We start from the raw sequence: 26745 nt of genomic DNA, 5'->3' as shown, positions 1-26745 counted from the left end.
TTTTTTGAGACAGAGTCTCACTCTATTGCCCAGGCTGGAGTGCAATGGCGCGATCTCAGCTCCTGCAACCTCCGCCTTCTGGGTTCAAGTGATTCTCCTGTCTCAGCCTCCCGAGTAGCTGGGATTACAGGCGCACGCCACCAGGCCCAGCTAATTTTTGTATTTTTAGTAGAGACGGGGTTTCACCACGTTGGTCAGGTTGATGGTCTCAAACTCCTGACCTGGTGATCCACCCACCTCGGCCTCCCAAAGTGCTGGGATTGCAGGCATGAGCCATCACACCCAGCGACCCTATTTTCAAATAGGGTCATCTCAGATGTAATTAGCTAAGATGAGGTCATACTGCCTTAGAGTGGGCCCTTAATCCAATATGAATGATGTCCTTATAAGAAGAAGAGAAGAGACAGACACCCAGGGAGAAGGCCATGCGATGATGGAGGCAGAGATTAGACTGAAGTGTCTGTAAGCCAAGGAGCACCAAGAGCTGCTGGCCTTACCAGAAGCCAAGAGAAACACACGGGGAACATTCTTCCTCCCAGCTTTCAGAGCAAGCACGGCAATGCTGACCCCTGGATTTTGGACTTCCAGCCTCTAGAACAGCGAGAGAAGAAATTTCTGTTTTTAAGCCACCCACCCAGTTTGTGATACTTTGTTACAGCAGCTCCAGGAAACTAGCATAGACATTAACTAGCAATTACCAGTGGTTGGACTGTCACCAAGGGCATTGTTTCTGTACGTTCCCATCTTCAGTTGTAACAGGGAGACATTAATAGGACTGAGCTAAAGCTTGTAAAATAAGAAGTGCTCACTGCAGAGAAGCAGTTGTTACCATTACCACCGCCACCACCATCATCATTGGTATCATCAACACCAGTATCGTCATCAGCATCATCACTGTCAATATTATCGTCATTTTCATTGTCATCAACATCAGCAGCAGCAGCAGCAGCAGCGTCAACTTTGTGCTAGGAAGGGCAGCGTGTTAAGACCTAAGGCTTTTGGGACTTTTTGTCCAGGGCCAGCCCTGCCTGGATAGGGTGAAAGAGGGAGATAACCAACCTGCACCTTGTGCACATGTACCCTAAAACTTAAAAGTATTAAAAAAAAAAAAAAAAAAGGGGACTCAGGGCCGGGCGCGGTGGCTCACGCCTGTAATCCCAGCACTTTGGGAGGCCGAGACGGGCGGATCACGAGGTCAGGAGATCGAGACCATCCTGGCTAACACGGTGAAACCCCGTCTCTACTAAAAAGATATTAAAAAACTAGCCGGGTGAGGTGGTGGGTGCCTGTAGTCCTAGCTACTCGGGAGGCTGAGGCAGGAGAATGGCGTAAACCCGGGAGGCGGAACTTGCAGTGAGCTGAGATCCGGACACTGCACTCCAGCCTGGGTGACAGAGCGAGACTCTGTCTCAAAAAAAAAAAAAAAAAAAGGGACTCAATTGACTCCTCTCATGGATGAGCCCCCATGGGGACAAGCCAAGCATCCTGCCCTGTTTGTCCCGGTGCCTCACTCTCCATCCTGCTGGAAGATGGGGCTTGAAATGCCGCCCTTGCCAATAGCTCCCTGTCCCGGGGAAGCTTCGGGATGGTGATCGATAATGGTGCAGCAGGTCCCGGGGATGACAAATGAAGCCATGAGCCAGCCTTCATTAATGACAAGAAGGCATCCATCTCTGTCTCGTTGCCTGGAGCTGCAGGTTGGAGGGCGGTAGGTGAGCAGCAAGGAGGACAGATAGGGAGTAAGCCTCCGCATCCCCTCCCTTTCTTACTATCTCGGAAGATGGCCCTGCCCTGGGAATGATGGGAATGGTCGGCAGGACCTACCTCCCAGGGCAGGTTTGGGGATTGTCTGTTCAGAGATTGCATGGGGATTGTGTGTGTGCGTGCGTGTATGTGCACGTGTCTGAGTGCATGTCGTGTGTGTGCGCATGTGCATTCTCCTGAGAAAATTCTTTGTTCATAGCTTGGGGCAGACATCAAAAAGCTCTTGCTTTCCATCTTTGCTGGGGCCTGCTCTCTACGTCCAGAGGAATCACAGACACCTTTGTTGATCTGGCCAGTGCCCCCTGAGCGTGGCCAGTCTCTCCACATGTTCAAGGAAACCGCGTTTGGTTTCCTGCCTTGTTTCAGATCTGTTTCTCTGGGCGAGGACAGCAACGTCCTGTGGTGGGAGGGCCTGAGGCTCGGGTGGGCCGGGCATTCAGCAGTATTTGTTGAGTGTTAACTGAATGCCTGGCATTGTGTTGGGCACGGAATGTAAAGATAAGTGGAACCTGGGTCCCGACCTGGAGCTGCTCAAGCAGGATGGGATTCATTGAGAAGTTTTTCATTCATCCTTTGGACAGTATTGATTCAATATTTATTTAAGCACTTACTGTGTGCCAGGCACTGAGCTCGGTATGAGGCCTGCCGTGGTGAATGACAGAGATAGGGTCACTGCCTGTGTGATGTGTCCAGCCAACTCTTGCCCCAGATCTTCCCCCTGACATGGAGGGGCTGTCTTCTCTCGGGGCCTCAGTTTCCACATCTTTAAAAAGATGGGGGTCTTCAGATCTCTCCGTCCTCAACATTGTTGTTTTGTTTTTTTGAGATGGAGTCTTGCTCTATCACCCAGGCTGGAGTGCAGTGTCACAATCTCGGCTTCCTGCAATCGCTGCCTCCCAGGTTCAAGCAACTCTCCTGCCTCAGCCTTTTGAGTAGCCAGGATTATAAGCATATGCCACCATGCCCAGCTAATTTTTGTATTTTTAGTAGAGATGAGGTTTCACCATGTTGGCCAGGCTGGTCTTGAACTCCTGACCTCGAGTCATCCGCCTGCCTCAACCTCCCAGAGTGCTGAGATTGCGGGCATGAGCCACTGCGCCTGGCCCTCAACATTGTTATGTTTGGCACATAGGTTGTAGTCAAATTGGCTTTTCTGAAGTTGATTCTTACTGAAGACAAAATGGTGAAAGCCGTGGTAGGGTAGAACGATACCTTCCCAAAGATGTGCCTATCCTAATACATAGAACCTGCAAATGTGTGACCTGTCATGGTGAAAGGGACTTTGCAGGTGTGACAAAGTCATGGCTCTCGAGATGGGAGATTGTCCTGGATTATCTGGGTGAGCCCTTTATAATCACAAGGGTACTCGTAAGAGGGAGGCAGGAAGCTGGGAGTCAGAGAGGGAGTTGTGACAACAGCAGCACAGGAGAGAGACAGACACCCTGCTGCTGCTCTGAAGATGGAGGAAGGAGCCATGATCCAAGGCCTCTAGCAGCTGGAAAAGGCAAGGAAACTGATCCTCCCCTAGAACCCCCAGGAGAAACACGGACCTGCCGACACTTGGGTTTAGGACTGCTGGCTTCCATAACTGTGTGTTGTTTTAAGGCATGAAGTTTCCAGTAATTTGTCACAGAAGCAATAGGAAACTGAGACAGAGGCCAACCCTAAAATCCTTTCCAGTGCTCTCTGGTCCAGGGGATCCTTCCTATTGAAATGATGTTTGAGCAACTTTCTGGAAATTTGCTCACATTTGTTCAATGAAAAGAATCAGGTTAGAAATAGTATGTTATTTATACTTCAATAAAAATTCGGCTTAAAATAGTATGTATTTTTGTAAGTTATATTTATACATTTAAATATATGAATATAAAAATTGAAGATTATACACAAAAATGAAAATTATTATCTCTGGTTGGTATAAATACAGCCAGTTGGCCAGGTGCAGTGGCTCACGCCTGTAATCCCAGCACTTTGAGAGCCCAAGGCTGGTGGATCACGAGGTCAGGAGATCGAGACCATCCTGGCCAACATGGTGAAATCCCATTTCTACTAAAAATACAAAAATTAGCTGGGCATGGTGGCAGGCGCCTGTAATCCCAGCTACTTGGGAGGCTGAGGCAAGAGAATGGCTTGAAGTCAGGAGGTGGAGGTTGCAGTGAGCAGAGATCGCGCCACTGCACTCCAGCCTGGGTGACAGAACGAGACTCTGTCTCAAAAAAAAAAAAAAAAAAAAAATACAGGCAGTTGTGCCCCTTCCCTTTTTTGTTTTGCTTGGTTTTGCCTGTCAGGAATTTCTATGTCTAGTTACCTGAGAGCAGGAGTTAAGAGCAGCTCTGTTCTTGAGGTTGTCCAGACCTGGGCTCATATCCCAGCACTGCCACTTATTGGCTGTGGGTCATTGGACAAGTTACCGTCTCTGGGCTTCCATATTCTCCTCTGTAAAAATGTGGGTAAGACTTGGACCCCGGCACTTTGAGAGACTGAGGTGGGTGGATCACATGAGGCCAAGAGTTTGAGACCAGCCTGGCCAACATGGCGACACCCTGTCTCTACTAAAAATACAAACAAAATTAGCCAGGCGTGGTGGTATACTTCTGTAATCCCAGCTACTTGGGAGACTGAGGCACAAGAATCGCATGAGCCTGGGAACTGGAGGTTGCAGTGAGCTAGGATCGTGCCACTGAACTCCAGCCTGGGTGATAGAGTGAGACTCCGTCTCAAAAGGAAAAAAAAAAAAGGCCTGGCGCAGTGGCTCATGCTTGCTGTTATCACAGCACTTTGGGAGGCTGAGGCGGGCAGATCACCTGAGGTCAGGAGTTTGAGATCAGCCTGGCAAATATGGCGAAATCCCGTCTCTACTAAAAATACAAAAATCAGCTGGGTGTGGTGGCAGGGACCTATAGTCCCAGCTACTAGGCTGGGGCAGGAGAATCACCTGAACCCGGGAGGCGGAGGCTGCAGTGAGCTGAGATTGCACCACTGTGCTCCAGCCTGAGTTGACAGAACAAGACTCCGTCTCAAAAAAAAAATAAAAAAAAAAAAGACTTGGACCTACCAGGTGCTAGGAGGAATTCAGTGAGCTGATACACAGGAAGTATCTCAGGACATGGCCTGGTGCTTACAAGGTATTTAGTGACTGTCCTTATCATTCATGTCATGTTAATTTCTTTTTACAATGAACATGTGTGATTACCTAACAATGAAATAATCAGCACTGAGTAAAATGATTGCTCTTCTTAGTCAAAGTAGAATTTGAGGACCTCATATTGAAGCGAGACTGTCTTTGACTGCACTTTGTGAGAACACCCGCTGGAGCCTGGCCAAGTGCACGCTCACGTCAGCACATCCTCTTCCCATTTGCTGAGCCTTTGCTCCATGCCAAGCTACGTGCTAAGCTCCGTGCCAGGGGTTTCGCTACCTGGCTTCACTGAATTCTCACAGCGATGGTTCTTGGTCGGGAGAAATGGTGTTGTTACGTGCCTCGTTCTACAGATGAAGAAACTGAGGCTTGGCGCAGTGAAGCGAGCCCTGCCTGAGAGGCCCCATAGCCCAAAAAGGATAAATGAAGGATTCCAATCAGACCTGGCTGAGCTCCAAGGCTGAGGACTGAGCTGCTGCAGTCAGGCTGAATTCGTTACTGTGGAGTTCAGAGGAAAGGACGTGGTGGGGATGGCCAGGGCAGGCGAGGGAGGGCAGGGTGGGATGAGATGGAGAAACACAGGCCAGAGGGGCAGGGGCCCCAGGGAAAGCTGGCATCAGCTCGTCCTTGATCATTGTGAGACATGCTGGATAATTCTACAGGCTTTCCTTTCTAAGAAAGACTGATATCCGCCGACTTGTTGCTAAGAATGAAAGTTTGTTTAGACCGATGGAACTTAGAATTGCTGAACTAAAAATAGTCTGTTATTAGAGTTCACTGAGGCTGGGCACAGTGGCTCACACCTGTAATCTCAGCACTTTGGGAGGCTGAGGTAGGTGGATCACTTGAGGTCAGGAGTTCAATACCAGCCTGGCCAACATGGCGAAACCCCGTCTCTACTAAAAATACAAAAATCAGCTGGACACGGTGGCACATGACTGTGGTCCCAGCTACTTGGGGGACTGAGGCAAGAGAATCGCTTGAAACTGGGAGGTGGAGATTACAGTGAGCCGAGATCACGCCACTATACTGCAGCCTGGGTGACAAAGCGAGACTCTATCTCAGTAAATAAAATAAAATAAAATACATAGAGTTCACCGAGGACTCAAATATTTTCCTAAGAAACCTAATGTCCACACGACCTTGTACAATGCCCATTGTGCGCTTATCCACAAGGCTCTCCATAACCCCAGCCCTGCCATCCAGCACTGGTAATGTTGTCTTGTGTTGGCATGGATCTCCATTACTGCTATTTAAAAAAAGAAAGCTATTAGAGAACATTTCAAATATATACAACATAAGTAGAAGAGAACAATGAATCTCCATGTACCCATCACCCAGCATCGCCAAATATTTAACAGCCCCGTCATTCTCGTCTCGCCTGTACCTCCTCCCACCCCCAACCCCCACTCAGTGATCATTTGTTCTAGTGCTTTGCTTACAGGGTAAATTTACATACATTGAAATGCTCCGATCTTAGCTGCACACTTTTGACAAATGATACACCGAGGAACCCACACTCCTATCACAATATAGAATGTTTCTGTCTCAGACAGTTCCTTCCAAGTCAAGCTCCTCAGGCAACCTCTGTTCTGTTTTTCTTCACCTTAGATTAATTTTGACTGTTCCAGAACTTACTATAAATGGAACCATACTGTATGTGCTGTTTTGCATCTGGCTTCTCTCACGTGGGAGGCACCCCTGTTGTTGCCTGTATTGGTAGTCGTCCTGTCTTATTGCTGAGGACAACCTGGTTCTGTGAATTTACCAGTTTGTTTATCTCTCTACCAGATGATGGACATCTGGCTCGTGTCCAGTGTTGGACTATTGTGAACACAGCTGCTATGAACCTTTGAGTACAAGCCTTTGTGTGAACATGTGTTTTCATTTCTCTTGGGGACATACCTAGGTGTGGAATGGCTGGACCCATGGTAGGTGCATGTGTAACGTTTCAGAAACTTCCGTTGTCTTCCAAAGAGGTTAAACCGTGTTGCGTTCCCACAAGCAGTGAATGAAAGTTCCAGTTGCTCCACGTCCTTGCCAACCTCAAATGCAGTCAATCTTTGTCATTTTTATTGCTGTTCTTTTTAAAATGAGCTCATACATAGATGGCGTTTCTGGAAGGTTTTTCTCTTGTTGAGCAGCTGGTGTTGGAGAGCTGCTGTGTGTCCCAAAATGGATTGTTTGTTTGCTTCTCGTTTCTTTGTCTTCCTGGAATTCCTTCCCCACGGAGTGGCAGCCGGCGGGATGGTGGAGGTGGGGATTCTTCTTTTTTTTTTTTTTTTTTTTTTTTGAGACGGAGTCTGGCTCTGTCGCCCGGGCTGGAGTGCAGTGGCCGGATCTCAGCTCACTGCAAGCTCCGCCTCCTGGGTTTACGCCATTCTCCTGCCTCAGCCTCCCGAGTAGCTGGGACTACAGGCGCCCGCCGCCTCGCCCGGCTAGTTTTTTGTATTTTTTAGTAGAGACGGGGTTTCACCGTGTTCGCCAGGATGGTCTCGATCTCCTGACCTCGTGATCCGCCCGTCTCGGCCTCCCAAAGTGCTGGGATTACAGGCTTGAGCCACCGCGCCCGGCCGGAGGTGGGGATTCTTAGGGGAGTCTTGGTGACCAAAGGTTGGGTGCTGCTGTCCAGGGGGAGGAGCTGCAGCTTGCCCTCTGCCTCACCTCTGCTTCCCTGGAGCTTGGTCTCTGCTTTGGCGCTGGGCACAGGGCAGAGTGGTCTGACCTCGTTTCCTGGTCTGATCCTGCAGCTCCGAGAGCTGCTTCCTAATCTCTCCCCATCTTGTGTGCCAGCCTCAGCTCCTCTGAGTATCCATCCTCGTGTCACTGCCAAACCAGCCCACCGGGCTGTGTGTCTAGGAGTCCCAGCCCATCTGGGCATCCCTCTCTCTTCTCCACAGATATTGGCCCAGTGACCCTCACAGCGGACCCTGCGGTGTTTCAGAGGGAGCTGAGAGAACTCTATGTGCAGGTGGGCACTGTTCCCTGACCCTCTGTCCCACTCTGTGTCCCACCAAGAGGGTTTGGGGAGGTAGCTTCGAGTGACTCCCTCTTGCCCAGCCTCTACCTCTCCCTCCTCCTGGGCAAATGTGTGGCTTCCTTAGGCCATCTGTTAGCTGCTCCCATGGCCCCCTCCATCCTTGCCCACTCGAAGTACTTGGCGCGGTGCTGGGCTTATTGGTGTAGTGACTGCCTTCCGTGGGGGTGGGCCTGTGTCACTCTTGCATGGGTGAATAAATGAATGAATGAATGATGCTGCTTGTCTACAGTTAAAGCAGGTTGGATGTTATATCATATCCCTGGGAAGGAAGTGACTGGGTGGGCGGGTGACAGTTCAAGGTGACTCCCAACACCCAATGGTTTTGGAGGTGTCCCTGGGTGGGTCCCATCTAGAGGAGGCAGGTGGCAGCTGCTGACACGTCCCTGCCCTCCAGGGAGGTGGTGACTGCCCGGAGATGAGTGTGGGGGCCATTAAGGCTGCCGTGGAGGTTGCCAACCCCGGCTCCTTCATCTACGTCTTCTCGGATGCCCGCGCCAAAGACTATCACAAGAAGGAAGAGCTGCTGCGTCTCCTGCAGCTCAAACAATCACAGGTGGGTGAGCCGGCTTTGGGGGCCTGAGTGGGGTCCCCCAGGGGGTCCTGAGGAAGCTGGGGTCTCTCACGCCACCTGAGCCACCACCTGGAGAGAGAGCTGGGCACTTCTCTTCCACAGTCTTGGTCCAGCTTCTGCCAGGCATGGCCAGAGCCTCGGAACCAAGTTGGCCCAGGAAGTGTGAGTGTGCTGTCATGCTCTAGGCCCGGGCCAGGGTTCACACTTCCCTGGTGCAGCTTGTTCCTGATGGAGAACACACCACCTACTCCTTTCATCCCCATCAAAGTCCAGGCAACCCATCTTCCTCCTGGCATCACCTCTGCTCCTGGTCTCTGCCATTCATGTCCCATTTGCCATTGTCTCAGGGTTTGGAAGACCTGTCAGATCCCTTGCTTCTGGCTTTTGCAGTGAGGGCTGTGAGATGGGACATGATCAAGGGAGGGAGAAGGGCCAGCTCTTTGGCATCCTTGGGCAAGATCCAAAGGGCCGGGACTGCTTCTCTGCCGCCACGTCTAGAACTTGCTTGGGTTCTTCAAGGTTCTTCTAACTCTGCAGGCTCCAGGGGCCACTCTGAGATGAATTGACTTCCACACCCTTCTTTGTTGTTGACTCAATAGCAGTACCCAATATGGAACGCCTACTGTTTTCCCGGCCCTGTGCCTAGCACTTATCCTGCATCAGCTCCTGATCCCCATGAGATGGGTACTTCTATTTTCCCTTCTATTCATGTGTCATGTGTCATTCTATACATGTGCCAGACAGAGGAAAGGGCCTACTCCAGGTCACTCCACCCTGATCGAGGTCCTGCTGCTCACCCCTGAAGCAGCCGGCCAGGGAAGTTGAGAGCAGGCTGCATGTCCATCTTCCAGGTGGTCTTTGTGCTGACGGGGGACTGTGGCGACCGCACCCATCCTGGCTACCTGGCCTATGAGGAGATCGCTGCCACCAGCTCTGGGCAGGTGTTCCACCTGGACAAGCAGCAAGTGACAGAGGTGAGCACCGGGAAGAGGCACCATCCTGGAGCCCGTCACTCGGGCACGGTGAGGACATTGACCATCCCTGTGGCTCCAGGTGGCTGAATGGCAACCAATCCCCCAGAGATGCAGGGATATATAGATAGCTGAGCAGCGCTGGGTGCACGCCTGTGGCAGGCACAGGAAGCACCGTGCTCAGGTACCACCACATCATCTCATCTCGCCAAACCCTTCCACCTGTCCCAAAGGCAGGTGCTTCCGTGTTTCCAGGCAGAATTGTGCAGGTAAAGAGGCCGAGGCTTGACGCAGCCTCTTGGGATGACCTGAGTTCAGCAGTTGGTCCAGGCTGACAAGGTGGCCCCAGAGAGTGTGGCGGAAGTATGGGTGTGGGGCGTCTTCTGAGTGTCTCCCCAGAGTCAGGGAAGCTGGGGTGGCTGGAGGAGCACAGGAGCTCTCAAGTTCAGGCGGTGGTGCTGGGCACTGGCCAGGGAGGGGCTGGCTTGCCGTGTGGGCTACTGTGCCGGGATCTGGGTTCACTCAGAGCCCAGTGTTCCGCAGGCACCTGCCGTCCAGTCTTGCTGCTGGACAGGGGTCTGTCCTTCCTCCCCTCAGGGCTCCCTGGTATCATCCTGTTCAGGGCTGTCTCTGCCTTCCCTCCACCCCACACTCCCATCCCCTCCCAGGAGCACAGGGTCCTTCCAGGAGCCAACTGGGAAATGATTAACAACGCTTTCTCTGGGAAGGACAAGCACGCCCATTTCCATGGTGTAAATACTCCCACCTCGGCTGATTCCAAGTCAGAGTGGGGAAGTGATGCTGACACTCAGCTTTCCTGACCCTACGCAAGTGGCTCCCACACACCACTGGATCCCGCTCAGGCACACCTCACAACCAGGTCCCTCCTGCTTGTCCCCTGGAGAATATCCAGCCCCTTATCTGACCCCTCTGCCTTTCTGGTCCCCCTGTGATCCCCTTGCCCAAACTTGTTGCTGCCCTGCTGGCTTCTCTGCTGTCTCTCCAATGTCCCACGTTCCTCCCCACCCAGAACCTTTGCTGGTGCGGCCCGTTCTTCCAGCTCTTCCTCCCCTGGCTCCTTCTCACCTTCCCAGTCTTGGCTTAAGCGCACCTCCTCACAGAGACCCTCCTTGATTTCCTCTCTAGATTAAGTCTCCTATCTCTTGAACCTGGGAGGCGGAGGTTGCAGTGAGCCGAGATCACGCCATTGCACTCCAGCCTGGGCAACAAGAGCGAAACTCCATCTGATAATATTAAAAAAAAAAAAAAAAAAAAAAGATTAGGTCTCCTTCTGTGCCCCTCACAGCTCCCTGTGCTACTTTGCATAATCGTAACTTTATAACTGCGATTATTAAATGTCACTAGGCTGTGAAGTCTCCAGGGGCTGGACTGTGAGTCCCGATGGCCACGGCCTTCCCAGCACTTTACATTTCGCAGCTCGGAGCAGGTGCTGAGTAAATAGCTGGTGAATGGACAGGGTCCCTGGTGCCCAAGTCCCTGGTAAGAGGAAGGAGAGAGAGGCAGGGTGTCTGAGGCGGGCCTGGTCGTGGCCTCAAGCCAGTCCTGCTTTGTTGCCTCTGGGAGAGGGTGTTGTGTGTATATATTTATGAGCTGTAGAGAGCTATCTCCAGGGATGTGTTTAGATTAGCGTGCCTTAACTCCCTGTTGACAGATGGCGTTTGTGGTTCTCTGCGACACTTTAGGCTTCAGTTTTTGGCATATCAGCCTACCCTGGCACCGAGTCACCCAAGCAAGGGTGGGAGGCATTTCACAGTGGAAGGATGGGTTGGTTCTTGCTTTTGGGGAAAACTATCTGGCCAATTGCATGGGAACTAGGTTGCTGCCAGGGGCAAATCAGACACAGGGCAGCTGGGCAGGTTGATGGGGGCCACTTGCCCAGGTGTGAGGCTGGGCTGTCGTAAGCCTCTTCCCTGAGCCTGGGAACCTGGATAAGTCCACTACTCCCGGCCGTGGTGCCAGCTTTCTCCTCTGAGAGTCTGGCCGGGCAGCACGCGCCTGACTCGGTAGGACCACCAGTGGCCAGAATTGGCTGCCTCTGGGTAGGGGCCTGGATCCCTCTCCTTCCTGGACATGGAGCTCTGTCGTTCTTTAGCTTAATGCCTTGGACCTAGCCCCTTCCAGATGTTCCCAGACATTCGGCAAGCCTGGGAAGGTGCTGGGCAGCCAGGGCTGTGGTCACTCTCCCAGGAGAGATGAATGGTGCCTTCACCCTAGCCAAGGGGCCTCCAGCTGGGAGAACTCCCCAGAAGTTGCAAAAGGCTCCAAACAGTGCATGTGTCGTTAATCCTTTTACCTTTTCAGAGCACATCCAGTGCAGCCCAAGAGGCGTCAGTGCAGCCCAAGAGGCGTCATGCACTCTCTTCCCCTTGTTTACCGAGCCCCGGGCCAGGTGCAGCTCTGAGTGCTGGTGCGGAGGTGGCCATCAGTCACAGCTGGGGCTTACTGCTTTGGCGCATTTCACTTTTTTTCAATTGTGAAGTTGGCCTCACTAGTACCTGGATCACCCCTTGGGGTTCCAGGGTAACTAAAAGAAGGTGAGGATCTCTCCCTGGCAGGGGAAATTTGGAGCTTTTACAATCCTTAAACAGGCAGGGGATCATGTCAGAGGCAGGCAACGTGGCCCCTTGAACCTGCCCCAGAGTTGTGCATTTTTTATTAAATCTTAGATAACCTGCTGTGCCAGCGCAGCCTCCCCCAAGTTCCCCGGCAGACACACAGCCCAACGCACTGTCACCAGCCCCGAGAGTGGTGGTGGTGGAAGTGGCAGAGCTGGGCAAACCTGCCTGTCCTGCAGCTCCCCTGTGCCTGGGAAAGCCCCTCCATCTTTTTTTCCCGGGAGGACATTGGGCCCCTTGCTCTCCTCTGCATCTCCCACCCCACAACTCATAACACACGTTTCAGCACGGCCAGTTCTGTGGGCTGGGAGCCTTCCTATGTTCAGCACCAGCAGGCACAAAGGGTGAATTTGCCAGGTTCTGTGCATCTGCTAGGAGAGAGGTGTGCTTCTAAGCCAGTAAGGGTGGGCGGAAGATGGGGGCGGTGAGGGGGAGCTGCTGGGGGAGCGTCTGACCAGGTGACTCTGATTAATTGATCAGCAGGGGCCCAGAGATGACCTCCTCCTGGACCCCTCGCAGGGGGAGGTGGTTAGGGCTTGGACTCCAGGGCAAGAGGCCTGGCTTCAGGCCTTGCAGCCCTGCTACTTACCTGCAGTGTGACCTCCAGCACAGTCCTCAGCCTCTCTGGGCCGCACTTTCTTCTCGTGTGCAGTTGGGTTAACGAGAGCCCCCACCTGGTGAGATGGTAGCTAGGGTGAGAGGAAGCCATGCACGGGAAGCCCTTGGTAAGATGGCTAAATGCCATCCCACCCCCTGTGCTTCAGTGTGGAGCCCAGGATATGCCCCTCAGTTCCATCAATGCCCCCTGAAGAGTAGGAACTATCTCTGGAAAAGATTCTCTGCTAGGGCGAGTGAGTGCCCAGGGTACCCAGCTGGCAAGGGGCAAAAGCCCCAGACTAGGGTCCTTTCTCTGTCACTTCACCGTGAGCCTGCTGGCACAGGGCCTGGAACCCACAGCCCCATCCTCAGTGTTCTCATCTCTGCCTCGGGGGCCCATTCACCCCCTGGCTTTCTTTCCCTGCTTCCTCAGCCGCCCTGGCTGTCAAGTGTTCTGGGACGATCCTTGGGGATGATTTATCTGCTGTGAAGGGCCGAGCAGCAGCCATCTGGCTGGGGTAGCAGTGCCAGATTTTTCGATCCTTCCCCATCGGTGACGGAGATGAGCCCCAGTGCATCGCAGGCTCGCTGGCCCCCCAGCCCCTCTAACATCTGGAAGCCATTGCCTTCGCCAGCTAAACATTGAACTGGCTTAATGAAGGCTCTCTGCGCCGGAACCCTGGGGGCACCACAGGTCTAGAAGGCAATGCCCCCAGGCCTGGCCCTACAGGGGGTCTGGCCCTGCTGTGGGCAAGAGGGTCAACCCCCCAACTCCCAAGTTGGGTTGTGCTTACAGGGCAGGCCATCCTGTGGGTCACTGGCTTTCTGCCTTGTGTCCCAGCCTTCTCTGTGGTTCAGTAGCCTGAATTGCCGAGCATCTTCCCTCCATCAGAACATCCTAGAGCGAGCTTGTAACAGCAGTTATGACACAGTAGCGGGTGTCACTCCTCTGGGTAATTGTTGACTGGTGCTTTGCTCAGTGATGCTTCCCTCCTGACCCCTGACAAGGCCTGGCCCGGGGGAAGGGGACGGTGGTCACGGGCCTGCTTCTTTGCTGTTGGGGGAGTTGCCTCACATGCTCGGCCAGCTTCTGTGGGTCTGTCCAGCTGGGAGTCCTCATCTGCTGCTCCCTTCTGTCCACCCCCACATGGACGAAGAACCTTGTCCTCATTCCTTGGCTAAGACAGGTGGGACCTTTTCAAGAAACACATTACTTAGAAAGCAAAGCAAGACACAACAATGAAGTAGCTCCAATGATAAAAACAGATGCATTTTCAGAATACAGAATTCTTATCATGTGATAGTTGAAATCTAGCCATAAGCTTCTAGGCACATATCTTCTAGCTCAGTCTGAAAAAAAAACAAAAAACTCTCATTTTCCAGTTCTTTTGATTCCTTTCCCTTTTGTAGAAGATCACATGGTAAGCAGAGCTGAAGGACTATGATATTTAGAGCAAGAATGACCAATAAGTAGCATGCAAGACACCACTTTCAAAACCCACATTCGTGGCAGACATTGCTAATCAATCACAGAACTTTTTCTACTTGGGGCTGAATGTGGCTTTGCCTTTCTTCTTCAGACAGCTTTTCAGGAAACGTTTCCAGTAGCTTGGAGTTGGCAAGCAACAGTTACCACTGTGATTGTTCAGGTGTATATTAAAGTCACAGCATACTTGTTTTTTTTTGTTGTTGTTGTTGTTGTTTGGTTTTCTTTTTTGAGATGGAGTTTTGCTCTTGTCACCCAGGCTGGAATGCAGTGGCACGATCTCAGCTCACTGCAAACTCTGCCTCCCGGGTTCAAGCGATTCCCCTGCCTCAGCCTCCCAAGTAGCTGGGATTACGGGCGCCTGCCACCATGCCTGGCTAATTTTTATATTTTTAGTAGAGATGGGGTTTCACTGTGTTAGCCAGGCTGATCTCGAACTCCTGACCTCAGGTGATCCGCCCGCCTTGGCCTCCCAAAGTGCTGGGATTACAGGCGTGAGCTACCGTGCCCGGCTGCATACTTGTTATTTTTAAATGACTTTACTTTAATAAAAAAATACTATGAAGAATTTCCAAGGTACAGAAAAGTAAAAAGAAAACACCTACCAACTAGATTCAACAATTGTTTACATTTCTGCTCGACTTGCTTTATCTATCTCTTTATACTTTTTGCTGAATCATGACACCTTATCCATAAATAATTCAGCATGGATTTCTGAAAAAAGGTAGTCTTCAACATAACCCACAATATCATCTAATAAAATTAATGAGTTTCCTAGTATCATCCCATACACAACCCAAGTTCAAATTTCCCTGTCTTCAAACTGTCTTTGATCACAGTTTTCGTCAAATCAGGATTTCATCAAGGGCTGTGCGTTTCGTTTGGTTGTTATGTCTATTAAGTCCTCTTTGGTCTGAAGCCATCAGCTCTTTTTTTATGACACCAAGCTGTTGAAGAGGCATGGATTCGTACCCTGTCCCATGTTCTAGAGTCTTCTGATTATTTCCTCGTGGTGTCATTAACTTTTTTTTTAATCCCCTGTGTTTCCCCCAAACTGGATGAGTCCAAAGGCCTGATTTGATGAAGGCTGAACTTTTTGGCAGGAATATATATTTCCTAGTTGGTGCTGAGTGTGTCTTCTGTTGTATCACACCAGGAAGCAAATAGTGTCTGAGCATCCCATTATTACTGATGATAAGTTCGATGACTGGGTGAGGGTAGCGACAGCCAGCTCTCTGCATGGTTGGGCCGTGTTTTTGCCTTTATGACTCAAGTGTAGGGTAATGTTCTGGCTCCGTGTGGACATCTAGTTCCCATCAACCTTTCATCTAATAGTTTTAGCATCCACTGAGGACTCTTGCCTGAAATGATTATTTCATTAGAGGCTGCAAAATGATGATTTCCTAACTGCATCATTCCTCCCACATTTATGAGTGGGCATTCTTCCAAGAAGAACTTTTATGCATCAAAAGCGATTTGGTTTCTCTGAAGTACAATTTCTACTGAAAAGGCACGGAATCACACTTAATTCTTTCTCTTCAATTAAGGAGTCACTTCAGTGGTGTCAGGGGAGGTTTTACTGTTTTGAATTTTGCTTTCTCTTTTTTGAGTACCATTATGTGCCCATGGATTATATTATTCAATGTGTTTCAATTGAGTACAGTTATTATTCTCTTTTGGGTTCAAGTTGTCCCAAATTTAGTCAGTGGGAGCTCCTTCAAGCTGGTTCCTATGTCCTTTTTGATATGTCCTTATTTGTCTTTGAGAACTTCTTTGTTTTGTGGAATAACCCATCATCCCAGGCTCACCTTATAAATTGCCTGCCCCAGACCTGGAATTAGCCATTTCTCCAAGGAACCCTAGTGGGGAAAGGTATTTAGAAACCAAGATCTGGGTACTGGTGATGATCATTGATATTGAGAATTTGGGTCACCATTGCTTCTGGATCAATTGCTCTATCTATCTATCTATCTATCTATCTATCTATCTACCTACCTACCTACCTACCTACCTACCTACCTACCTACCTATTTATCATCTATCTCTATCTGGAGAACTTATACTGATATTTCCAATTCAAATTTTACATTGTGAATCTTTTGCTTAGCTCATTTGATTTTATACTTGCAGCTCTCTCTTACATTTGTTTATAAGAAAAAAAATCTCGATTCTGAAAATATTAACATCTTTACTTATTTGCTTTATATATCCAACAAGATATATAAAATTGTTTCAAAATCCCAATGCTGATAGTTCTTCCAAATTAAATCTATTAACTAAAGACTTTTTTGTATAGTTCTTGTTGTCCTCCTACTGAGAAAGGATAATTGAACCACTGGGTTCAGAATTCACTTGGAGTTTTTCTTTTCTTTCTGTGGTTGTGGTATCAATTTTACGGTTGAGATCATTGTGTTTCAGTTTTAGGGTCTGCACAGGATGGACGCTCTTTGAGATAACTTGGCCTGGAAAGAGAAGGTTCAGACTTGAAGGGCCCCCTTCCTCTCCCTCTTTCTTGGTTTCCTTGCTGGAATCTAGGTGACTTGGCTATTGCAGGGGAGGAGGCATGAGCTGGGGAAAGGAGGGATGTGGAGTGAGGTGCCTGAGAAGTGGACTTAAGGCCAGCCTGATGGCTCTGCCCAGGAGATGCATGTCCTACTGAACTCACACAGCCAGCAGATGCCTCCTGAGCACCCACTCTGTGCGCTCAGGGCTGAGACACACATGGGCGCAGCAGAAGGTCTCTGCCCCCACAGAGCTCCCAGGCCAGTAGGGATGAGAAGCCTTTGGAGTGCAGATTGCTGCGAAATAGTATGTATCAGGGAACAGAGCCTTTTCAGGATTAGAGAGGCCTCTTCAAGCAGTGAGCTGAAGAATAGCAAGGAGATGGTTGATGAGGAGCCAGGGCGTTCCTGCAAAGAGCACGGCATGTATGGGTGGGGGCTGCCTGTGGGAGGGGTGGGGTCCAGCGTAGCAGGCAGGGAGAGGCAGTGGCACAGTGACCTTGGGTTGGCATAGATGCCTAGGACCATAGAACAGAGGGTCTTGAAGGCCACGGTCAGGATTTGGAGAAACTAAATAAGTCTGTGCTCAGATTTCGTAGGGGGCGTATCTCTGTGGGAGTTTGGGAACCTCCTAAAGTCATACCCTAAATGTGTACCTAAGGGATAGGATGGTATCCCAGGCAGAGCGTCCTTACCTTGTATCGGATTCTCAGTGGGACTTGTCCAAAGGGTGTAAGATTTTAGAATGGATAATATTATAGAAACCAAGGATTTAGGATTTCTCAACATTGCAAAAATCCATCCAGCAATTCCTCACCTTCTGTGGATTGGAAAGAGACATGAAGTCTTTGCGGCAGTGCCTCTCGGTCCTGCTTAGGAAACGTGGCGCCCTGGTGGGAGAACAGTTGGAGGCCCCTGGGATAATCGGTCATGAACTACATGAGTCTGGGGGAGTTTCCAGATCTCCAGGGTTCATTGTATGTAAGAGGCACCTGGAGGAAGTATGGGTGCTGTGGAAGGAGGCCAGGTGGAGAAGTGGGGAAGAGTCTTCCCAGCCGAGGGACACACCCTTGCTCCTTCTGCGCTGAGTCCTCCGAATGCCTGAATTCAGGCTTCACAGCTTGGAGCCTATAGAAGCCAGGAGGGTCACATGTGTGAATCGGGCCTGGTGTTGGACATGGGGCAGTGGGGTGGCCTTGGGCAACCTGGAAAGTTTGTGTGCTGCCTAAAATCCATGGGAGGGGGAAGGCAGTGTGGGCACCTGCTGGCATCAGCTCCTCATACTTGCCTCCAGGTGCTGAAGTGGGTGGAGTCGGCGATCCAGGCCTCCAAGGTGCACCTGCTGTCCACAGACCACGAGGAGGAGGGGGAGCACACATGGAAACTCCCCTTTGACCCCAGCCTGAAGGAGGTCACCATCTCATTGAGTGGGCCAGGGCCTGAGATTGAAGTCCAAGATCCACTGGGTATGGACCACCACGGGATTGGCTTCCTCTTTGGCCCCAAGACTGAGCTGGAAGCCCAGGATGGAAAAAAGAAAGAGACCAAGGGTGGCAGGGCTTCAGACATGAGGCTCCAGGAATAAGGAAATGTGGGGTGGTGGGGCACGCAGTGGAGAGAGGGTGCCCATGGTGTGCGAGGAAGCAGGAGGCCCGTGGCAACTGATGATGGGAATTAAAGTAATGGCAGTCCCTGGATCGTGAGGCTCTCCCCAAGTCTTTTCCATGGTACCCCAGTGGATTCTCATGGTGGTGAGAACTTGTAGCACACCGTACAGATGGGAAGCTGGGGCTCCAGGTGCTGAGTGCTCATCAAGGTCAACAGAGTCAGGGGCAGTGTGATTCAGACATGGTCACCTGGCCCCATGGCGCTCTGAGGATGTCATGAGCACCCAGGTCTAGAGGCCAAACACACAGCCCACCCCTGGTTATCCCTGAGGGTGGAGCGTGGAGTGAGGCAGCAGCTCAAGGCAAGACACCTTGTCAGTTCTGGGAAGACTGAGGCTAGTGTTTGGTGCACTGTGGATTCCTGGAGACATGCGGGAATCCTGCCACCCCCAGGAAAGGGTTAGGGACTGAGCAGCCCTTGGGGCTTCCACAGGGAGGATCCTGCAGGAGGACGAGGGCCTCAAAGTGCTTCTCAACATCCCTGACTCGGCCAAGGTCGTAGCCTTTAAGCCTGAGCATCCCGGGCTGTGGTCCATCAAGGTAGGGGCACTGGGTTGCAGGAGAAGAGTGGACTAGCTTCACTGGGCTGGAACCATCTTCCTCCTGCTTGCCCTGGGGAGCCTGTGGCCTCGGGAAGCTGATGGCTAGAGTGTGGGTGGTGATATGGTCATATCAATAGAAGTAAAGGGTCAAGGACAGAGGAAGGGCATTTTGCCTTGTACCAGTAAGAAGAAATGGAGTGGTTTGGGGTTAGTTTGGGAACATTTAAGAAGGACTTGGAGAAATGACTTCAGGGTTCAGAGGTGCATGACCAAGCTGTGAAGAATGTGTAAAAGAAGCAAGAGCAACTTTGCTGGGAGGGCTCAGTGGGGCAGGGCTGGCAGGAAGAGGAGGGGCTTGCTGGAATAGACAAGGTGCTGGGAGCGAGGGACTGTGGGCCAGCTTGGCTCCCAACGGAGCATCCTGGGATGGGCAGGCTGCTGCCCTGGAAGAGGGGGGGTTTCTGCTGACCAGGCAAACATTTATTGAGCACCTTCTGCAGGCACTGTGCTAGGTGCTGCAGGTAAAGTGGCAGTACCACCACCTGCCTTTCAAACTCTGAGCACCTCTGAGCCAAGAGCTGTAATACCAGTGGGGAGGGCAAGGCAGGGAGTTAGGCGTGCAGGGGGACAGACAGGGCCTGCAGGGGCTGAGGTGAGCTGAGGGGTAGCACGGCTTCAAGAGTGCTGCTCAGGTTGGGGTCATAAGCTGGGGCTTCAGCTCCTTCATTTGAGGAGCATTGTGCTGGGCCCCTTGGGAGCAGGTAAGTTGCCCGTGTGTCTACAAAAGCAGGATTCCAGCTGCTGATGCAGGGCTGGGTCAGATTGGTCACCTCCTGCCCTAAGCTGGAGTGCTGGGGTCCCATCCTCTGGTGATGTGAGACCTGGGCCTGTGCTAGGTCTATAGCAGTGGCCGCCATTCCGTGAGGATCACAGGCGTCAGCAACATTGACTTCCGAGCCGGCTTCTCCACTCAGCCCTCGCTGGACCTCAACCGCACCCTCGAGTGGCCCTTGCAAGGTACAGTACCCCAACCCTACGGACAGTGCTGAGCTACCTCTGAAGACCTGGGGCTTGGCTTTGGGGGGTAGGGGGGAAGTGACGGGGGAACGCTTGGCTGTGTGTGACTGTGAAAGGGACCATACAGGAGGCCAAGTGGGGCTGTGCCCCCAGACCACAGCGATGTAAACAGCTTCCAGGCCAGCATTCTTTCCATTAGCCCCAGCCAGGTGACATTGTGACATTTACCTTTAGAACATCCTTCCTGCCTCCAAAGTCAGTGTCCTGGAGGACACTTACACTGTGCCCTTTATTATTGAGTTCACACCTTCCCCTTTCTTTTTGTCAAAACAACTCTGCCTAGAGTCCTACTTCTTCAGTTTTCCAGTGAACAGCAGAGGCCAGTTCAATGAAAGAACACGTGCCAGCGAGTTGACGGCTTACCAAAAAGGAAAGCAGTGCCTTACTGCAAAGGAAGGAATGTCCTGGGGGACATTTGGGTGTCCCAAGACTGAGGAAGGTTGGAGGAGCCTAGGGGGATATTGAGGGTGGAGGCACAGGCATCCAATTGGAAACCACCCACCAGGGTCCGAGAATGCCTGCATGCTCACTAAGGTTCCACTGGGAGAAGCCTGGGCACCGAGGCAGGCTTCTGGTGCATGCTGCCTGAGCTCCACGCCAGGAAATACCATCTGGTGGCCAGGTCAAAGGTCTCAGTTTATAGATGGGAAAATGTAGTCCCTGTCATGGGACCATTTGGAGACTTTTGCAGGGACCAGCTCAGCTCAGCTCCTCCTAGGAGGAGCCTGGATCAGGTCAGGCTGACTCTGGACCCTGAACAGTGACCAAAAATGGTGCAAGCCAGACCTTCAGTGCTTTCTTTCGAGTCTGTCTGTTCTAATGTTTGTTTTTCTTGTCAGCCCTTGTCAGTTTTCCTGCCAGGACCGGGAGTCATATCTTGAAAGTGAAAAGGGGCTGCTTGCTCAGTTTGTGTGTTTTGCTGATAGCAGAAAGGGAAGAAGCAGGGAAACTTTGATTCCACTGTTCAGCCAGGACAGCCAAGATATCCTACGTGTAGTGATGGTATGGGGACTGAAAACTGACCTGTCCCCAGGGCCTGTCCCCAATGGAAGTGGGTGCAGGAGGCCACATGTGACCTTGCTGGGCTTCTGCTTTTGATAAAGATATATATCCAAGATCTAGTTTTTTTTTTTTTGGATGGAGTCTCACTCTGTCACCCAAACTGGAGTGCAGTGGTGCAATCTCTGCTCACTGTAACCTCTGCCCCTGGATTCAAGCAATTCTGTTGCCTCAGCCTCCTGAGCAGCTGGGATTATAGGTGCACACTACACACCTGGCTAATTTTTGTATTTTTAGTAGAGACAGGGTTTTGCCATGTTGGCCAGTTTGGTCTTGAACTCTTGACCTCAGGTGATCTGCCTGCCTCAGCCTCCCAAAGTGCTGGGATTACAGTCATGAGCCACCATGCCAGGTCATGATAATTTTTTTTAAAGAGAAACATGTGGGAGGCCAAGGTAGGAGGATAGCTTGAGGCCAGGAGTTCAAGGCCAGCCTGGACAACACAGCAAGACCTCATCTCTACAAAATTTAAAAAATTAGCCGGGTATAGTGGTGCATACCTGTAGTCTCAGCTACTTGGGAGGCTGAGGTGGGAGGATTGCCGGAGCCCAAGAGTTTGAGGCTGCAGTGAGCTGTGACTACACCACTGCACTCCAGCCTGGATGACAGAATTTTTTTTGTTTTTTTGTTTTGTTTTGTTTTGGTTTTTTTGAGACGGAATCTTGCTCTGTCGCCCGGGCTGGAGTGCAGTGGCTGGATCTCTCAGCTCACTGCAAGCTCTGCCTCCTAGGTTTAGGCCATTCTCCTGCCTCAGCCTCCCGAGTAGCTGGGACTACAGGCGCCCGCCACCTCGCCCGGCTAGTTTTTTCTTTTTGTATTTTTTAGTAGAGACGGGGTTTCACCGTGTTAGCCAGGATGGTCTCGATCTCCTGACCTCGTGATCCGCCCGTCTCGGCCTCCCAAAGTGCTGGGATTACAGGCTTGAGCCATCGCGCCCGGCAGAAATTTTTAAAAGATATTATGAAATTGGAGTCCAGTTCTGCCTCTTCTGGGATAGTGTGAAAAGTACTACATTTCCATCAAGACAGTAAAGAAAACCAAAGAAAACATGACCATGGGGAGAGTCTGGTCAGAAGTTGGAGTCCCCAGACTTGGTGTTTGCTTTATCTTAGACCATTCCCTGAAACCTGTCTGATTATGACCCACACTATAGCTAATGGGGTGGGGGACAGTTCTACTCCATGGGACTCCAAGTCAGTGCAGACAGAGGGGATGCAGCCATTGGGAAGCTGTGGTTGGATGACTGTGGTGTTTCAGCACCACGGACAGTAGCAAGGTCCCTCTCTACCTATCCCATCCCCAGCGTTAGTCAGCACCAGGGTATGTAGGGAAGGAGGAACCAGGTAGGAAGGGCCAGGCAAGCAGGACCCCTGGGGTGTGGTTCAAGGGCCCCTACTTGAGGCGGATCACAGAGCCAGACACTGACGCCAGCACTTTGTTCTTCACCTTCCCTCTGCAGGGGTCCCCATCTCCCTGGTGATCAATTCCACGGGCCTGCAGGCACCGGGCCTCCTAGACTCGGTGGAGCTGGCACAGAGCTCAGGGAAGCCCCTCCTGACCCTGCCCATGAAGACCCTCTCCAATGGCTCCACCCACCAGCTGTGGGGCGGGCCGCCCTTCCACACCCCCAAGGAGCGCTTCTACCTCAAGGTGAAGGGCAAGGACCATGAGGGAAACCCCCTCCTTCGTGTCTCTGGAGTGTCCTACAGTGGGATGGCCCCAGGTGAGTGGTTGGCTGTTTTGTCCCCCAGCCCCCTGGCTCACTCAGAGTCCCATTTCTTCCTGGAGCCTTCCCTGACTGGATTAGATTAAATTAGATTAGAAAGTATTTGTTCGTTAAGCTTCTATGGACAGCTATTCCCTATAAGGCATTTTGTTAAATACTAAAGTGCTTCAGATGTGGCTCTCGGCTCAAAGGTTTAGAACAAAGTCATCCATTCAGTATCCATTCATCCATCTACCCATTCATCCATCCATCCACCCATTCATTCATCCGCTGACCCATTAACTCGTCTACCCATCTACCCACCCATTCATCCACTCATCCACCCACTCATTCATGCATCCATTGACTCACCTATTCATCCATCCACCCACCCATTCAATTACCCATCCACCCACCCATTTACTCACCTATCCATATACCTACCCATTCATCCACTCATCCAACCACCCAATCATGCATCCATTGACTCACCTATTCATCCACCCACTCACCCATTCACTCACACATCCACCCACCCATTCACTCACACATCCACCCACTCATTCACTCACCCATCCATCTACCCACCCGTTCTTCCACTCATCCACCCACCCATTCATGCATCCATTGACTCACCTATTCATCCATCCACCCACCCATTCAATTACCCATCCACCCACCCATTCACTCACCTATCCATCTACCTACCCATTCATCCACTCATCCAACCACCCAGTCATGCATCCATTGACTCACCTATTCATCCATCCACCCACCCATTCACTCACCCATTCATTTACCCATTCATGCATCCATCCACTTACCCATTCATGCATCCATCCACTCACCCACTCGTGCATCCACCCACCCACCCATCTATCTATTCATCCATCCACTCACCCCTTCAGTCACCCATCCATCTACCCACCCATTCACTATTAATTCACCTATCTATCCATCTGTTTATCCATCTATCCACCCATTCATCCACCCACCTGTCCACCCACCCATCCACCCATCTATTCAGCATTCATCGTTGAGTATCTACTATGTACCAGTCATGGTGCTAGGCACTGTAGACACAGCAATGGGCAGGGAAGACATGGGATTTGCTCTTCCATAATCACAATCCCTGTCATAATCACAATCATCTAAGTCACCATTTGGACACTTTCCATGGGGCAGTCCTGGGCCAAGCTCCTGCCATGTGCTAGCTCACTGATGCTTACAGCTTTTCTGAGGTGTGTCCCCACTTCATAGATAAGGAAACTGAGCCCACCTGGCTCACAGGGCTGCCCTGGGGGTGCCCAGGCTAATGCACACAACAAGACAGCATTTGGGTCCTCAGAGGCCACACTCAGAATGTATCCATTTGTGGGCAAGGGTCCTCCAGTGTGGCAGCTGCTGTTACCATTACATCATTGCAGGAACAGGTCGATTTGTCCTCTAATCTTTGGCCATGGTCTGTTGGTTCCCATATGTGTGGCTTTTTGCTGGTTTCCTGAGTGTCCCTGAGGTATCACTGTTCAGGCTGGAAGCTCCCAGGGAGACGGGTGGATCTTTGGCCTTTCAGATCTGCCCCTGGTCCTAGCAGGGATGTCTAGAGCCACTGGTCATCTTGCCTGCTGGCTTCATTGCCTTTCTCCTGCTCACTGTCTCCCTCCCCTGGAGGTGGCCTGAGAGGAGCTTACAAAGGTGGATGTCACTAACATTCTAGCACTTCTTTGTGGGGGATCTCAGTGAGAGGCATCCTCCTCTGTCCACTTCAAATAGGGATGCAGGGAGTGCCCATCGTGCCCATGGTGCCCATGGTTGGTAGAGGACTTTGAGGACCTGGGTGGGGCAGGGCAGGGCTGGGCAGGAGAGCTGGAGACCTATTCTTTCCAGCCTCCCAGCTTCCACTCCCCTCCTGTGGTTCCGGGGCCTCTCTTCCCTTGGCCTTTGCAGCCTTGAGGAGGAACTTTCAGGAAGGAATTTCAGCAGGGGGAATAACAGCCTCTGTTTTCTTTCCCCTGTTCTTTCAGATGGATCCAAGAGTTTGGAGCTTAGCTCTGGCTTTTGTTCTCTATCTCAGCTCTAGATTGGAGTTGGGGGAGGGATTGGTTTGGATTTTTGTTTCCTTCCCTGCCCTCCAGGTCTGGAAGGCTGGGATTTCGCCTTGTAGCAGGTGGCTCTGGGTTTGGAGAGATGAGGGCGGTCCCTTTTAGCTCATGGAAATGGGGAGCCCAAGCTGGCTTGGCAGAGGCTCCCAGGGTGCGTGGGTGAGCGGCGACGGCTTTGCACACTGCCGAGGACGTGGCTGGATGGTCGGACACCCCTCCCCCCCGGGACAGATGTGGCAGGGAGCCTGGAGCATGATGTCACCACTGCCTGCCCATCCCCAGCCTGGGCTCCGAGGAGGTCTAGTGCATTGTCTCACCCCCGGAGCATCTCTGCTGGGCTCCTCTGCTGGCGGGGATGGGGAGACAGTGACACACAGATTGAGCCCTTGCCAGGGAGCACCCAGCTCTGATGGGCCACGGCCAACCCTGTGGGGCAGTTTCTCAGACTTCTCCATTGAAGTAATTCCAATAGCCAAGGGAAGGGACTGTGTCACTCCAAGACCAGGCTCAGGCCAGGGGGACAGTGGCATCTGATTGGGGTCCCATAGGGCTCATTACAAGCTATGAAATTTTATTGAAGTCTCTGGTTTTATCTCACAAATGTGTGCAAATTTTGCATTTATACCCATCCTCTAGCTGTGCCTTTTTTTTTTTTTTTTTTTGAGATGGAGTGTCTCTCTGTAGCCCAGGCTGGAGTGTAGTGGTGCGATCTTGGCTCACTGCAACTTCGGCTCACTGCAACCTCCGCCTCCCGGATTCCAGTTCAAACAATTCTCCTGCCTCAGCCTCCTGAGTAGTAGCTGAGATTACAGGAATAGGCCACCATGCCCAGCTAAGCTTTGTATTTTTAGTAGAGACAAGGTTTCACCATGTTGGCCAGGCTGGTCTTGAACTCCTGACCTCGTGATCTGCCCACCTCCGCCTCCCAAAGTGCTGGGATTATAGGCGTGAGCCACTGCGCCTGGACTGGTGGGCTAATTTTTAAATGAAAAGGCTTATTTCCAACAAAGTTGGGTAAAACTGATGTTCTAGGCAGAGAAGCAATTGCACAAACCCACGCATACCCTTGGGAGCCTAATCCTAGTTGGTAGCATTTCATCAGATTTCATACAATTGAGACGGTGCAGCGGAAGGGCCTGGTCCGGGCTGGCCAGTCTTGAGTTGAATAGTCTAACAAACCACAAAAGCCCCAGGAGCTGCGCCTAGGGAAACTGGTGATGCCACATGTATTGTGCCACGAGTTCTCCATGCACCACTTCTCACCAGCTCCTCAGGACAACACAGGGAGGATGGTACCATGATCACCCCATTTTGCAGAGGTGAAAACTGAGCTTAGAGAGGTGACCACCAAGTGGTGGAGCCAGGGGTTGAATCCTGGCCTCCTGGCTGCTGGTACATCCCTACGGGTCTCTGTGTCACCGGGTGTGGTGAGGGGGTGGTGGGCAGACATTCTGAGTCCTGGTCCCTGCCTACAGGTGCTCCCCTCGTCAGCATGGCCCCCAGGATCCATGGCTACCTGCACCAGCCCCTGCTGGTCTCCTGCTCGGTGCACAGCGCCCTTCCCTTCCGGCTGCAGCTGCGGCGAGGTGAAGCCAGGCTGGGCGAAGAGAGGCACTTTCAGTGAGTGGCCCCCAGCAGCTGATTGTCCCCAGCCACAGGGCTCCTGGCTGATGAGGCCCAGGAGGGATCTCAGGGGAGTGGGTGGCAGGAGAGAGACCTTGGTCTCTATCACTGTCCTCCTGGGCAGCCTAGCCTGGGACTTCCAGTGCAGCCAGGGATGGAGAAGTTTGTCCCTGAGACTCCCACCACTGCTGGGCCATCAGCTGGTGAGGAAGCCGGGTCCTTCCTCAGCTCCCGGAAAACTCAGCCCATGCAGGGCCCAGCCGTG

The 26745-nt window shown here is 51.7% G+C and overlaps 1 protein-coding gene across 6 annotated transcripts in view; it reads left to right on the top strand.

Moving 5' to 3' along the window:
• Positions 1-26745, top strand: part of HMCN2 (hemicentin 2) — a 178851-nt gene that overhangs the window by 12671 nt on the left and 139435 nt on the right. For all 6 annotated transcript variants that reach the window (XR_012424259.1, XR_012424260.1, XM_065529996.1 and 3 more), the window contains exons 2-9: positions 7804-7874; positions 8338-8496; positions 9366-9488; positions 18000-18171; positions 18806-18912; positions 19811-19931; positions 22510-22773; positions 26333-26477. Coding sequence is in view for 4 of the 6 variants with exons in the window: in XM_065529996.1 (XP_065386068.1) it covers positions 7804-7874; positions 8338-8496; positions 9366-9488; positions 18000-18171; positions 18806-18912; positions 19811-19931; positions 22510-22773; positions 26333-26477 (1162 nt within the window). In the remaining 2 variants the exon portion in view is untranslated. The remainder of the gene's footprint in view (positions 1-7803; positions 7875-8337; positions 8497-9365; positions 9489-17999; positions 18172-18805; positions 18913-19810; positions 19932-22509; positions 22774-26332; positions 26478-26745) is intronic.

The sequence above is a fragment of the Macaca fascicularis genome, chromosome 15 (assembly GCF_037993035.2).
Source record: "Macaca fascicularis isolate 582-1 chromosome 15, T2T-MFA8v1.1".
Lineage (NCBI taxonomy): Eukaryota > Metazoa > Chordata > Mammalia > Primates > Cercopithecidae > Macaca > Macaca fascicularis.
This window is presented reverse-complemented; position numbering and strand designations above follow the sequence as displayed.